At 32.2% G+C, this 15,165-nt stretch overlaps 1 protein-coding gene and 1 long non-coding RNA gene across 4 annotated transcripts; one reads left to right on the top strand and one right to left on the bottom strand.

Moving 5' to 3' along the window:
* Positions 1-315: 315 nt before the first annotated feature.
* LOC123897817 lies at positions 316-4,285 on the top strand. 3 transcript variants are annotated; one of them, XR_006805126.1, is made up of 10 exons: positions 316-490; positions 577-600; positions 804-883; positions 975-998; positions 1,096-1,938; positions 2,036-2,094; positions 2,195-2,246; positions 2,505-2,564; positions 2,999-3,137; positions 3,895-4,283. It is a non-coding gene; the product is annotated as an uncharacterized LOC123897817 (long non-coding RNA). The 3 variants fall into 3 exon arrangements; XR_006805124.1 differs by having other exon boundaries at positions 321-490; positions 577-629; positions 2,192-2,246; positions 3,895-4,285; XR_006805125.1 differs by having other exon boundaries at positions 342-490; positions 577-629.
* A 4,908-nt stretch (positions 4,286-9,193) lies between these two features.
* LOC123897836 (kinetochore protein NDC80 homolog) lies at positions 9,194-14,095 on the bottom strand. Its single transcript, XM_045948621.1, has 4 exons — positions 12,907-14,095; positions 12,276-12,522; positions 10,279-10,425; positions 9,194-9,811 (listed from the first exon to the last, which is right to left on the bottom strand). Exons 1-4 carry the CDS (start codon positions 13,995-13,997, stop codon positions 9,563-9,565), a joined length of 1,734 nt encoding a protein of 577 aa, XP_045804577.1. The 5' UTR covers positions 13,998-14,095; the 3' UTR covers positions 9,194-9,562.
* Positions 14,096-15,165: the final 1,070 nt, after the last annotated feature.

Here is a 15,165-nt window from a genome sequence, read left to right as displayed (position 1 = left end):
CTCAGCTTTAAGGAAAGTTTTGACAAGTGTCAAGCTCACAGGCACTCATAGCAAATCCTTGCTGGACAAAATGCCAAAAACTTTACTTCTTCTGGGCAATATTTTGAATTGTTTTTCCCTCCTCTTCTGTTCTGCAATTTTGGGCCAAATACATTGAGTCCAACACAATCTGGCCCAGCAAAGCCCAATCCTTGAAAGAAGAAAAGCTTCAGCCAAACAAAAAAAACAAAGAAGCAGAAGAACGTCCCTTTCACGGCAGATTTTTCATGCTAGAATCCAAAAACTTCAATTAGGTTGGAATCAATTTCAAATTTCAAATTCTTTCTCTCTTCAATATCATAACTCCCTTTCTTTCTCATGGATTTCAATTCTTCTCTCATCATCTCTCTCATCCTCTCTGATATCTTCACCACCACCAACACCTTCGCTGCCGTCACTTTCTTTCTCATTGATTTCATTAAGTTCTCTTCTCAATCAAATCCTCCACTAGGTAACAATTTTTTTTCTCTTTGTTTTCACTTTGTTACAGATTAACTTCCATGGTTAATGATTAGTTAATGCGTTGTTTTCTCACAGGTTCACTTCCATTGCAATCTTCAGGTAACAGATAATTTAGGATTCGTCAATCTGTAAGTAATCCCTTTTTTCTTTTATATGGATTACATTCATCTCATGTTTTGAATTTTTTTATTCATCCCCTGTATTATTACATTGTTTGTTCTTTGATTCATATTGTTTCTATTTTATTGATAAATTTGGAATACAATGATTTTCATTATTATTATTCGTATATTTGGATTCAGAAGTCACAAAACCTTATGAACATACTTTATGGATTTGATGTATAAGCATGAAGGTTTCTTCAGCTTCTTCATATAGAAAGGTTTCAACTTGCTTCTCAATCCCTTCCTTATTTCATCATTTGATTTCATATTCTGATTTTTTTTTTTTTTGGAATGTTATTGTTTGTTCAGGTTCCGAAATTAGGGTTTGATTGGGTAAGTTTTCTGAACTTTAATTGATTGTATTTGAGTAGTATTTAGCTGATGTTTATTATTTGAGTAGTTATGTTTGGAATGTTTTATTGTTTGTCAGGTTTACAAATTAGGATTTGACTGGGTAAGTTTTATAAAGTTTAATTGATTAAAGAAAAATATAGCAACACTATGCCTCTCTTGATTGTAAGTACTATTTATGTTCTTACCTTGACAATCATATATATCATGTTTTTTTGTTCTTCAATTGGTTGTGGTTATTAGATGGAAAATTTAGTTACACTAGATAATTAGGATTTTATTTAATTACATATTTATTAGGATTTGTTTCTATGTTTTAGTTAATAATCTCTACCTTTTAGGAGTTGTTAGTGAGATTTAGATGGTTTTCTCCACCACAATATGATTGATTTGTTTTTGTTAAATTTTAGATTTGTATCAATTTTTTTTTTTGGATTTGATTTGTTTCAATTTTAATTTGTTTTATTTGTAAACTTTAATTGAGGAGAAAACCAAATTGATATACCAGTAGTTTTCATAAGATTTTTTTTTTCTAAATTTTAATTTTTTATTTCAAAATTTTAATTTCATTCGATCTATAAACTTTTTTATAAGTAATAAGTTAGTTTGATTGAATGTATTTCTTCTCCATGAACATTAAAACAAATGAGAGACAGAAGCATGGTTGTAAGTTGTAACGTCATTTTCATCTGTCTCTCTCAAAAGCCAAATGTTGCCGCGCTAATACCTGTTTTATATGTTGCTACTATTGTTGTATTTCTGCTTTGTTGGAATCAATTTCAAAATTCAATTTATCCCACTCTTTTTCAATATCTAAACTCACTTTCTTACTCATCTCTCTCCATTTTTTGTTGATTCCTTTGAACTTCGTCTCTCACCATGAATCAACCATCTTGGATGGCACAAGCCACAATCTTCAAAGGTTTCGATTTGCTTCTCCATATGTTATTTTATGATTTAATTTCATCATCTGATTTTTATGTGACATGTTTAATCTTGTGTCTATGTTTGCAAATTAGGTTTTCTTCTCAATCTTCTCAATCTAATCCTCCAACCTGTTTCAAGACCCATCCCACAGGTAATTTTAGTTTTGTTCTTTTCCAAATCCCTAATTTTCTTCATTGGCATTTCTAATCCGCTTTCTGTTTTGTTTTTTCTTTTCATTCACTCATTAGTAGTAAAGTTTTGATACCTGATCGAAGGAATCGCTCTCTCGCATGACACAATCAGGTGAGAGATATCCAAAGATTGTTACCATTATTGCATTCTCTTTGATGAAAGTAATATTCTTGAATTAGTTTTGGAAATGTTTTCACAAATTAAAGAACACACAAATTTCGATTAAAAAATATTGGCTTTTCTGACTTTTTCTATATTCATTTTCATCCATTATTTGACACTTGGAAATAATCAAATTATACAACTTTGGATCCATTATTGGGGTTTATTGTTCATTATGATGATTTTGCTGTTCTTTTTTAAATGCAGAGATTTTGTTAATTTCGAAAGTTGGATCTTTTACTGCTCAAAAAAGTCAAAGAAACAGGGGTAAGATGCCATTATACATTTATACCTTCATTTTTTATATATAGATATAGATATATAGACATTGACATTTAATAACTTATTTTTTTATGCTTCTTTGGTGATCTTTTATCTTAAAATTGAAGATGCAACAAAAGAGCTTATGACTAAATAAGTATATATGTTCCTTGTGCGTTCATCAATTGACTTTTGCACTTTTTATTTGCGTCAATTTACTATCAGGACTATTTTACATGGAAGTGCCTCTTACAGAGTAACTTCAGTCTCATTGTAATGCATGACCATATTTTTGAAATACATATTGAATTGTGCTTTATGTAAGAAATGCGACCCTGTTGTACTGGTGGAAATAAGTTTATTTTTTCATTCCCTTAGTACTATTAGATTAGAGGCCTCAACATTTTAGACATTTTGTTACATGTGTTTTAATTGCATAGGTTGGAAGAATAAAGCAGAAGAGGGGTTATAAAGATCGATGGATGTACACGGATGAAAATGGAAAAAATACGGCTGATGCGTGCCTTATTGCTTACAAAGATCCTTATTCAGCTCACTTTGCCGGTAGTTTTTTCAATGGTATTTCTTTGAACTACATTTTGGTTTTGGTTTTGGTTTTGTATAACATGAAATGGCATTAATTCTCATTGCTTTTGGTTTTGTAGTTTTTTTTTTTTAATTATATTCATGATTCATGAGATTATATGTGATGTGTGTTCAATCAGACTTGGTAGTCCATCTAAGGTTTAGATTTTTGTAATTATTTTACTTAGAAATACCAAGGGGCTTATAGCTCAATGGTGCTTCTAATCATATGGCTTTTTGTGCTGTCAATTATCATTGCATGCATGCTAGCAGCTAGCTTGGCATCCATCTTCATTATCCTGCAACTATCATCTCTATCCTGCATCTAACAACACATATTGTTTGCTAAGAAGTATTTGATAGATAAACTCTTGCTGAATCTAGGATTGTTACATTAAAAACCATGCATCATGCATATGCCCTTCAGCATGACTCAATGAGTTCAAGGCTTGCAATAATGGATTAAGCTTATTTTCACTATATTTGCTTTGATTATGTTACATTTTCTGCACATGAACTATGGTTTCTATTGTCATTATATAAGACTTTGAATTAGTTAAGAAAATTGTGTTTCAAGTTTGGGAGCTTTTACACAAAAACTGGTGCATGTATTTTGGACGGAACATACTCCTTTTGTTACTTAACTCTCATACCATATATTTGACCTACTATTTGATGAAACATGTTGCATTTTGTTACTTTACTTTCTCAACTTTCATAGCATATATTTGACACACTTCTTTTATTGCAGGTGCACCTATAGTAGGTATGCTTTTTGAGAAGATAGAATAAGACACTGATGCACATGATAAGAACGTTGAGGGATAAGGAGAAGAAAAAGGAATAGAATGGTAAAACTGATGCATAGTATAGGGAGGATCGTGTAATGTACATATATGCTATCATACATTTAAAACCACACATTCAATTTGTTGACTCTATATTTGAAGAGATTATTATGCAATGACTTAAATTTTGAATTTGGAGTTAGACAAAAGTTATGTATTTTAGGGTTTTACGAAAACTATGATTTAATTTTTTTCTTATTATGTATTCTATCCTTGGGCAAGTGAATTATGTAACCTTAGTTGTAGTAATAACTTCATTCTATTTCTTAACAAGTACATTGAAGAATATTTGAAGAAGTACATTTCCATTTCTATTATCTAAGAAGTAATGCTTAATTTCTGCACAAAATATTTGAGAATTACTGCCTCTCATACCACATTCTCACCAAAAGAACATGTTAATATGTGAGAAAAACATAGAAGTACTAACGTTTTTCTTTTCTTTTTTGTAGTGTAGTGTAGGATTACAAGTATATTATCTTTTAATGGATATAGCTATAACTTATAAGTTTACAAACATAAAAATACCAAGAAAATGAAGTAAGTGAAGCATAGTTTTGTCTTAATTTTTAATTTTTTTTTCTTTCTGAAATTAATGGATTAGTTATATATCCAGTTATATGTAAAAGTTAGCATATTTCTATTTCGGAAAAATTTCTTTGGTATAGTGTAAACATTCACTTTGAAAAGGAACAAAGAATAGTAGGCAATAGGCAGTATCCTTGATTTGAAATGAAGAAAACAAAACGAAAGACCATTGATAGTTAAAAATTTTGTCACTCTTTATTGTTCAATTCTTACAACACGCTACCTTTTGGCACTCCTCGTGAAATGTCAATATTATAGAGGGATTGAATTTTAAGTTATCCCATTCTATAGAAACAATTTTATATAGAATAAATTGTAGGTTTTAAAAGTGAAAATTTGTTGACACAAAACACGGGGAGTGTCTCATATGGATGCTGAATTAAAGGAATTTCAAGTTATCCCAATCTATGGAAACAATTTTGTATAGAAGAAATTGTAGGTTTTAAAAGTGAAAGTTTATTGAGACAAAACACGGGGAGTGTCCCATATGGATGCTGAAGGGAATGAATTTCAAGTTATCTCAATCTATGAAAACAATTTTGTATAGAAGAAATTGTAGGTTTTAAAAGTGACAGTTTATTGACACAAAACACGGGGAATGTCCCGTATGGATGCTGAAGGGAAGGAATTTCAAGTTATCCCAATCTATGGAAACAATTTTATATAGAAGAAATTGTAGGTTTTAAAAGTGAAAATTTATTGACACAAAACACGGGGAGTGTCCCATATATGGAAACAATTTTGTATAGAAGAAATTGTAGGTTTTAAAAGTGAAAATTTATTGACACGAAACACGGGGAGTATCCCATATGGATGCTGAAGGGAAGAAATTTCAAGTTATCCCAATCTTTGGAAACAATTTTGTATAGAAGAAATTGTAAGTTTTAAAAGTAAAAGTTTATTGACACAAAACACGGGGAGTGTCCCATATGGATGCTGAAGAAATGAATTTCAAGTTATCTCAATCTATGGAAACAATTTTGTATAGAATAAATTGTATGTTTTAAAAGTGAAAGTTTATTGACACAAAACACGGGGAGTGTCCCATATGGATGCTGAAGGGAATGAATTTCAAGTTATCTCAATCTATGGAAACAATTTTGTATAGAAAAAATTGTAGGTTTTAAAAGTGACAGTTTATTGACACAAAACACGGGGAGTGTCCCATATGGATGCTAAAGGGAAGGAATTTCAAGTGAACTCAATCTATGGAAACAACTTTGTATAGAAGAAATTGTAGGTTTTAAAAGTGGAAGTTGTTTGTTTGTTGGTTTATGTTCTAAGTATAACAACAATTATATTATTACATGTCTTTTTTATATGGTTGTGTTATATTAACTACCAATTATCTAAGTGTTGTATTTAATCAGATAATAAAATCCTCCTCGCCCGTGCGTTGCACGGGTTCCTAACTAGTACAAGACATTTATCACTATCAATTATTAGTTGGTCCAGTTGTGATTGACGCTGGACTCAGTAGGGATGACTACTGCGATCGAAGGAGTTGCAACCACTTGATGTACCTCCAAATCAGATTAGACTATTCAGTGAACCGGATACCAGTGGTGTTGGAGAAGAAAAAAAAACATTTATGAACGGGTGAACAAATGAATGTGTGATTTCACATCATACCAACTATGTGACAATGATTTTTAGCAGTTAAGGTAATGACATGAGTGATTCACAAACCTCCGTTAGATAATGTTTCCCTGTTTTTATTATGTAACAGAATTAATAATTGTATAATTTTTGTGAATACTTTGGAAGTATCATTACCATTTACGAAATTGAGACAATTATATGGTTTAAGGTTGTTTTCAAGGTTTTGATCAATAATTCGTATTATTGAATTAAATGAAATATGATAAAATTTATTGATTTAATAGTGAAAAATAAATTTATACATGGTGCAAGATTAACTTATGTATATAGGCTTTGGGATTGGCTCAAGCTAGGTGCCACAGGTTCCTCGGTTTGTGTTTGGTGGTGTTGGAGGCATCCTGATGTGCAAGTATGAACAATGAGATCTAGTCCTTAAGTTGGCTCTCCTTTAACATCCGAGCTATGGTCGAAACTTCCAGGAACCGCTTCTCCCCCGCTTCTAAGGAAGGGTATTATTAGAAACACCCCGGCCGCTATCTTGCAGACATCTTAGGCTTCATTCAAGGTCATCTGACATTTTACCCGCTGAACTGTATGTTATCTACAAAGATCTCTTGATGGCCAAAGACACGTATTTATGAACTTGTCTGCTACTCTGATTCTTTATTCTGTGTCAACCTCATCAAATGTCCACATGCAAAGTATTATATTCATGTTGTGTTGATCCAAGATATAAAAAAGTTATTCTCTCAAACCAATGTTTCTCTCTATCACACACTTAGAGAGGAGAATCAATGTGCAGATTTCTTCGTTAAACTTGAATCCTTCTCAAATGTCGACTTCTTGATTTGTATTTCTCCTCCAAAAGGCGTTTGTGATCTTCTTGAAAACGACGCAATATGGAAACCTTCTTTTTTCATGAATGGTTTTTTTTTTCTAGTTTTTTCTTTTTTCATTCTTTTTAGCTCCCATACAAAAAAAATTTTAACTTATGAATATTAAGCAAAATAAAATAGCACCGAAGTTTGCACTTGAAAGATGCAGTCAGTATTGAGAAATGAAAGAAAACTAACTCCCTATGACATTAAAATCAGCACTATATTGTACACCGAAAAAAAAAATCAGCACTATTAACTTGACCAAATTTTATTGACTAACGACACTACTCTCTAGTCTACAAAAAATGATTCAGTTTATTGTTTTACAGATGTCAATGCAATAACTTTAATCATTAATATTTTAATTGTATAATAGTAAAAATTATAAAAACTTGATATTTTAAAAATATTAATCGATATAAATTCAACAACAACTTATATGATAATATTTGTTTTTATTTATTAGTAAAAAAAAATATGGTCAAAACAAGATACGAGAATAATGCACATGTGGTCTCGCTCATTTTGAGATGGAGGGAGTACTAACTTAAGATTGACTAAGTTTTATCGACAAGTCTGTCAAATAAGTAATAATAACTTAAGCCCCTTAACCATTTGATTCAGAGTTTGACAAACCAAATCTTATAGTTCAAACGGAAATCGGTCAATCTGCTAGTTGGTTGAACCAACCACAGTTCTTTCTCAGTCTCACATAACTGGATCGAACTGCAATTCAATTGTGCTTAGTTAAACCGTTTTTTAAAAATAATATAATTTAAAATACTTTTTTTTTTTTTATGGAAAATGCTAATAAACCTAAAAATAAAATTTTATCTTGCAAATGAGGCATTCAACACTTTAAAATTTTAAAACTAGATTTTTACTTACCATTATAAAATAAAAAATTAAATTTTTTTACTTACATAATTTATTTTTTTGGTACAGATAAAGTTTATCATTTATTTCTTTGTTTATCTTCTTAACGATATATAATTTAATGTTCTAACAATTAAGTTAAGCTTACGGGATAATTTATGTAATGTCATCTACTCATCTTAACATGTAAATATAATGGTCTGTTTGTTTTAAGAGAAAGTGGATGGATTGATACTAGAGAGGATGGAAAATTTATCGAAATTTGTGTTTCCCTCCTTTAGTTGCATTGTGAGGAGGAAAGAAAGTGATATTTTGGTGGGACCCGCATGCAAAAACTCTTGCTTTTTAATAGACTTCTATAGTTTTGGAACAAAAATTAGCACTGTAGAAAATAATTTTTGAACTTTTTTTTCTTTTCATAGATTTCTATTATAGTTTTGGAACAAAAATAATAAAAAAAAAAAAAAAAAAAAAAAAAAAAAACTAAAGATTAAGAACGGAGGAGTATTAAACAACGAATAAGAAGAGTGATAAATGATAATGTGAAAGCCAGACATTGACATTTGAAGAAAGAGGTCCACTTATTGCTTTGTGTACCTAAAACATTCCTAGTTGTTGGCTTCTCTGCCTTTAGTTTGGGAGATATATCATCATTATGTGAATGGCTACAAATTAATTAATAGTAATTTCTAGAAGAGATAGTATACAAAGTTTATTATGGAAAATAGACAGGTGTGAAAGCTAGATATTGACATTGGAGAAGGAGATTCACTTGTTACTTTGATTGAGTACGTAACCATTATATTCCAACTTTGTCCTTATACTTGCTCATGCAAATACATCAATTGTATTGTTTAATTGACAATGATATAATTAGAAGCATATGGTTATAACTTATAATAATAATATTTTCAATTGCTTCGTATTGTGATTTTGGAGGTTTTTTGTTGTTGACAAAATACATTTTTTTGAAGTTTTTTTTCTATCTTAATTCTATAATTCACAGGAAAAACAACATTAGTAATTCAGAATTTGATTAAGAGATAAATAAAAGTTTGACAAATAATACTATTTAGTTGGATTCAAGTAGTTAATAAACTTTACGTTACAAAGTCAATAAGAGCAACTAAATTTGATTGATGCTGAAATAATTTCCGATCAGATTTTCCTTGCAATAAGATATGTAGGGCTGTCGTGAGAGTGAGAACTGAGAAATAGAAAGGGTTGGGTGCATCAGTATACTGTGGTTGCACATATATAATTAATTATATCTTCGTGGTGGGTCCTTTATTTTGGTACAAATTCCATTTATGTTTTTAATCTAATATTTTACACAGATCAAATTAGTTTGCATTAAATCTAATCTCTAATACAATAAGCATACTCTTACACAAAGTTGATACAACAAGATGAACATAAGAGCAAAATATGTAGCTGAATGAGTACTAATTACAACCCAAAACTAAGAAAACCTACTTTCACAATAGAGCTAGTTAGATTGAGTGGTTCACATAACCATAGATATATTTTTTTATATTTAAAAGTAGAACAATCCAGTGAAGCAAGCAGTAAGTATGCACAAGAAGAAAGATGCTAAGAAGATTTTGTAAACACAAAGCTTCTTCACTTAATAAGTTTTCTCAATTTGGCGGCATGCCTCCAATATATAGCAATATTTTTCTGGGAATGAATCTCTATATATATCAGAGACTGCAGTTACTGTTTCCGATAGCTCCCTTTTAATCTCTGAAACTTTAGACCCAATGTGTTCTTTGTACTTTGAAACTGAATCAATCAACTTAAATAGTTCATGAGCATGAACTTGAATTTCTTCTTCAGTTTGTCTCATCGTTTCCTGCAACTTCAATTCAGATGTCTTGACAACAATAAAAAAAAGTTCATTAGATACAAGGTCAGATTTAAAAAGAAAATAGACACAGCAAAGAAAAGAGTGGTATATCATATGCTCTATGTTGAAATATAATTGTTACTAAGTTTGGTAATAGTTTGTTATACATAAAAATAATTCAATGTGGAGTACAAGAATCGAGATTCAGGAAAGTTCATTAGATAGCGTGGGTAGCATGTTTGGAAGAAAAAAAAAATTAAGAAATAAACCAGCAGGAAATCGGCCAATGAATACGGAGTACAAGTTTAAAGCAAATTTTGCTCGCATTTTGAAATTGATTGAAATACAACAGAGGTAACAACAATGACAGCCAGATGTTCAAACATTTGATACATATATAGGCAGCAACTATCAAAGCTTTTTCCCACAAAGTGGTTCAGATACAATACAATTGATTTTACTATTATAGAGAAAAATAAGAATCAATATTTTACCTTTAGAACCTCGGCTACCTCTCTTTCCATAATGCCCACATCATGATCTGCTAGCTGAATATCCTCCAACATTTTCTTAGCTTCGGCAGAACATCTACTTGTGTAGTCCTGTGTTTCCTTCTTTATTATGTCCCTTTGAGTTTCCAGCTAGTGAATAAATCAACAAGCAGTAGAAATGTCAAACAAAAGTCTTTACAGGGCAAAATAATTTATGTTTCCAATGATCCGATCCAACAAAGAGCGTAACATAAACATTATGTACTTGATTTGTCATCAATACAACAAAGAATTCTCCTTTTAATACTATTTTGTTTTTGGGACACATGCTATATCATTCTCCACAACTGTAAAGATGGCAACTAAAATGATTTAGTAACCTAAACTAAATACTTTGAACTGGATCATTGTCCTGTTATATAGAAAGGTAATCAAAAAGTCGACCGGACATTGAACAGGTGTAGACACTAATTAAAGGGCTTGACAGGGGTTGGACTGATGTTGAACCGATTATAAATTGAATATGTTAATTTTTAATAAATAATAATAGACAAAAATTATATAATATTAATAACTTCCCACCATTTAAAATTAAATGTCACCCTGCAAGTTGCACCCCAGCATCTATTTTTCTTTTCTCTTGAAAAGGCAAAATATATTAGTATGATAATGCTAAGCCAAACCCAAGATTTTCAAAGCTACGCAAAGGCAGGAAAGACCAAATTATAACATAAATCATCGCCTAAATTTTAGAAATTATTGCTAAGATCCCCAAAAATTCAGCACCTAATATTATATCAATTCCTATTCCATAACCTGCAGCAGCAAGGCCTGACGAGATATTCAAAAGCATAGCCCCTAAAACATCACTATAATAACCTTTATGCCACAAAACAAAATCACCACCAGACTGAAAGCCTGAAATGATATCCAAGCTGACACAATTTGCTAATAACAATACCTACAATGCAATTTATGATGCCACTTAGCAGGAAAAGGCAATCAGTTAAGAAGGCAAAATACTAGTATAACATCGATTAAATACATAACTCAACATCATCACACTGCCAACTCTGCGATTACAACAAATATAACTGTCCTGCCAGCAAATAAAGACCATTTTCACCAATTATGAGAACAGTCCCATAATCTCTTCAACCTGAAAACTTTCTTGCCTCCACCAACATTCACCCGCAGGACCTTTTCCCAGCATTCGATGCTCCAATATCAGTACCATTCCCCACAACCAATCAAAATCTTCTAACCAAACAAACCCGCTACCCAAACTTCTCCAACCAGAATTCTCCTCCCACTTCTGCAAACCAACCTTTCTACTAGTAATTATCATTACATGTCTCTACCGATAAAAACTATCTTATAACCAAACATGCCAATGGCGACACACACCATTGATCAAAGACAACAAATAATCACCATCGATAAAAACTATCCTACCATTGTTTCTACCTTACCAATACTTTTTTTTGGATCTAGCATGACTGGTGTCAAAGCACTCATCAGATTTGAAATCCATTTCTTGATTTATAATTGTTCCAGAGAAAGTTATGAGTACGTCTCCTCGACCAAGTTGTTTGAATGATTCATCAGAAGAGACAACCATGTAACCAATCCACTGATCAGAAGAGTTGTTTTCTATGATGTTGGTGGGGTCAGGTGGAGTTGCATTGCATAGATATACTTTCCGACTTCATAGCCACAACTTTCCATTTCAACTTCTTTAAACATACTCTTACCACAGTTACAATAAAGTTACAAGTTAAAGATTTTGTGTCGATATCAAAGGCTTTGTAAGAGGCTATATAATAAACTCTCCATACCAACTTGTATTGTTATTGCCAATAATTGATCTCTATCCAAGTTAAATTTTCCAATTATACAACTAAAAAGTTAAAATCAAGATTTGCATCCTTTATGTAAAGCACGACCGCACACCAAGTATTAAAATCAGCACTAAGAAAGACACAACACAATACACTTACTTGATCAACGCCCGACTGCAGTGCAGCAAGCTGATTTCGCTTCCCCTCGAGCCTAGCAGTATTTTCAGCAGACTTTTTTTGAAGGGAAGCCAACTCTTCCAATTTCACCACAAAACTTCTCTTGATGTCATCAGCAAAGGAGTCAAGTACAGGCTTCAGCGTGACTTTGTAATCAATACCCATTATCTCAGCCGGCGTGGTTCCTTTGGGATTCAACACATACTGAATGTCATTACCAATCTTCAACCTAGAAGCAAATTAAAGGAAAAGTTTGCTTAATAATTGGTTCCCGATTAACATTGACACATCCTCAAATGAATTTGTCAAGTTTATACATAAACAGCCAAATAGGGAACATTCAATTTCAACTAGAGTTATTATAATTACAAGAGTGAAGACTCATTTTAGTCCCTCACGATTTTCTGACGGTCCAATTCAGTCTCTGACAAAAATAAAACCCAAATTAGTTGTTGGCATTTTCATATTGGGGACAAGTTAGTCCTCTATTATAACCAATCAGAGACTAATTTGCCCCCAATATGAAAATGTCATAGACTAAAATGGATCTTCACTCTAATTATAATGAAACAAAAATGCCGCAGAATACAATACAAGAAGAAAAGAAAAGAACCTCTTAAAAGCCTGGTTGCAATCGATCAAGAGAGCTTCTAAGTCTTTGATCTTATGGGCGATAGTACTGTCAACTTCCCAACACTTTTCCTCCCAAGCATTTCTAGCAAGTTCAGCCTCTCCGGCATCCCTCTCAGCAGCCTGCAACTCCTTCTTCATCCTCTCGACATCCCTAATATTAAAAGTCTGCAACTCCACCTTCTTCTTGAGCTCTTCATTCTCCTCACAAATCTTCTCACTCTCCACCAACTTCGCCTCCAACTGTTTCTCCTTCTCCACCAAAACCCTCTCCAACTGCTCAATCCGCGACCCAAACTCCTCAATAATCTTATGAAACTTATTCACATCACCTTCAAGCACACCCTTCTCTTTCTCAAGCAACTCCTTCTGAGACGGCGCAGTTCTCAACCTCTCCAATTCAGCTTCCAAATCAACAGCAGTTTGTTCAACATCATCAAGATTCTTCTCAGCAACAGACTTTTGAGTAAGAATCTTCTCACGCATTTGTTCATCGAGGTAAAGAATAGCGTCATCATCACCATGAATGAAATTCAGGTAATTGTTAAGAGTATATTGAAACAGAAGATTATTGTTATGAAGAGCAGTGGTATTTGATGTAGGATCCAAAGATAGGTTAAAATCACAAATCTGAACAAGCCAATGAATAAGGGAAAGTATCGAAGGCCATTGATGAGGCGCAGCGGGTGCTTTAAGAATCGATTTATTAATTTTGAAAGGATAATTATAGAGTTTAAGAAGTAATGGAAGATCGTCTTCGATTTTGTTTGTAGGAAATTCGAGAAGTGTGAGGAGGAATTTTAGGGTTTCGTGAATGGTTTTTGCGGAAGGAGATGAAGAAGGTTTGAAAGTGACATTGAAATTGTTAGAGGAGAGGAAGGAATTGATTGATGAGACGGCGGATTGTTGATATGAACGTTCTTTGTAAACGTCGAAGGAAGGGATTCCGACGGAGGATGGACGGCTGCTTACTAAACTGACGTCGGAGTCACGGTGGAGATTGGTGAGAGGAGTTGGTGGTAGGTAGGAGTCTTTGGGTTGTGGACGACGGATGTTGCCGGCGGCGGGTCTCATTTTGGGGATTGAAATTTCAGTTTTCGGTTCGAATTCAAAATTGAAACAATTTCCCTCTTATGAAGATTATTATGTTACGTGGATCGGGTTTTGGACTAACCCCTACTATTGGACGGAATTTTGTTTTTAATCCGTGTAGTACTTCTTTTTATAAGAAACACTTTTTTTATAAGAAATACTTTGAAAAAATCACACTGATTAAGAAGCATATTTAACATAGTTATTTTCATTTAATATTCTTATAAATTTAAATTTATTTCATGTATATTCTTATTTAATTACTCTTTATTCAACTAACTTATTTATTTTTAAATTCTCTCTCATAATAAATAAGGGCATAAGTGAAATTGAACATTTAAAACATTTGAAAATTGGTTAAAATTTATTATAAAAAGAACCAAATTTTTTTCCCAAAGTGTTCCTTATAAAAATGACCAGAGAAAGTATTTTATAAAAGAGATCCTAAAACTCACCCATTTATTCGCTATCTACTATTTTTTACCAAACAAACTTTAATATTTTTTAAAAAATTGTTGAGTTAGGTATTTAAAAAAGCGTCAAATCATTAAGAACTAACTATTGATATGGCGTGTCTAGTTATTAGAATCAGATGTCACTAGATATCATGAGGACCACAAATAAGGAATCTTCACATTAAAGAATAAAATCACAAAAAATATGTGGTACTTGTTCCGGTGGCTGAAAGCTTATAATGTCCAGCTAGGTATAAACACTCATATGTGGTGGTCGAGTCTTTTTGTCTGTTTGGGTATCGATTAAGCCTTTTGTTTTGTGTTCTTGACGATTGTAAAACTTCTCTTTGGCACATCATGTGTTAGGAAGGACTTCCTTTTGGTGTTAATATATTCCATTTTTTATTGTTAAAAAAAAAATCACAAAAAATAATTTTATAGGAGGAAAACTAAAACCCGCTCAAATGGTTTGCTATTAACTCAAGATTCGTATACGGTACCGTGAGGACGTTACCCACCATAATCTCTAATGGTATGTTTGGTTTGAAGGTGTGAAAAACACAAGAAGGGGGGGGTTGAATTGTGTTTTAGCCAAGTTTAAAACTTTTCAAGTTCTTAACTTAACTACAACAGCAGCAGATAAATAACACAATAAAACAAGTAAGAGAGAGAGAGAGATCACACAAGCAATTTAT

This window comes from Trifolium pratense, linkage group LG7, assembly GCF_020283565.1.
Source record: "Trifolium pratense cultivar HEN17-A07 linkage group LG7, ARS_RC_1.1, whole genome shotgun sequence".
NCBI classification, from domain to species: Eukaryota; Viridiplantae; Streptophyta; class Magnoliopsida; order Fabales; family Fabaceae; genus Trifolium; species Trifolium pratense.
This window is presented reverse-complemented; position numbering and strand designations above follow the sequence as displayed.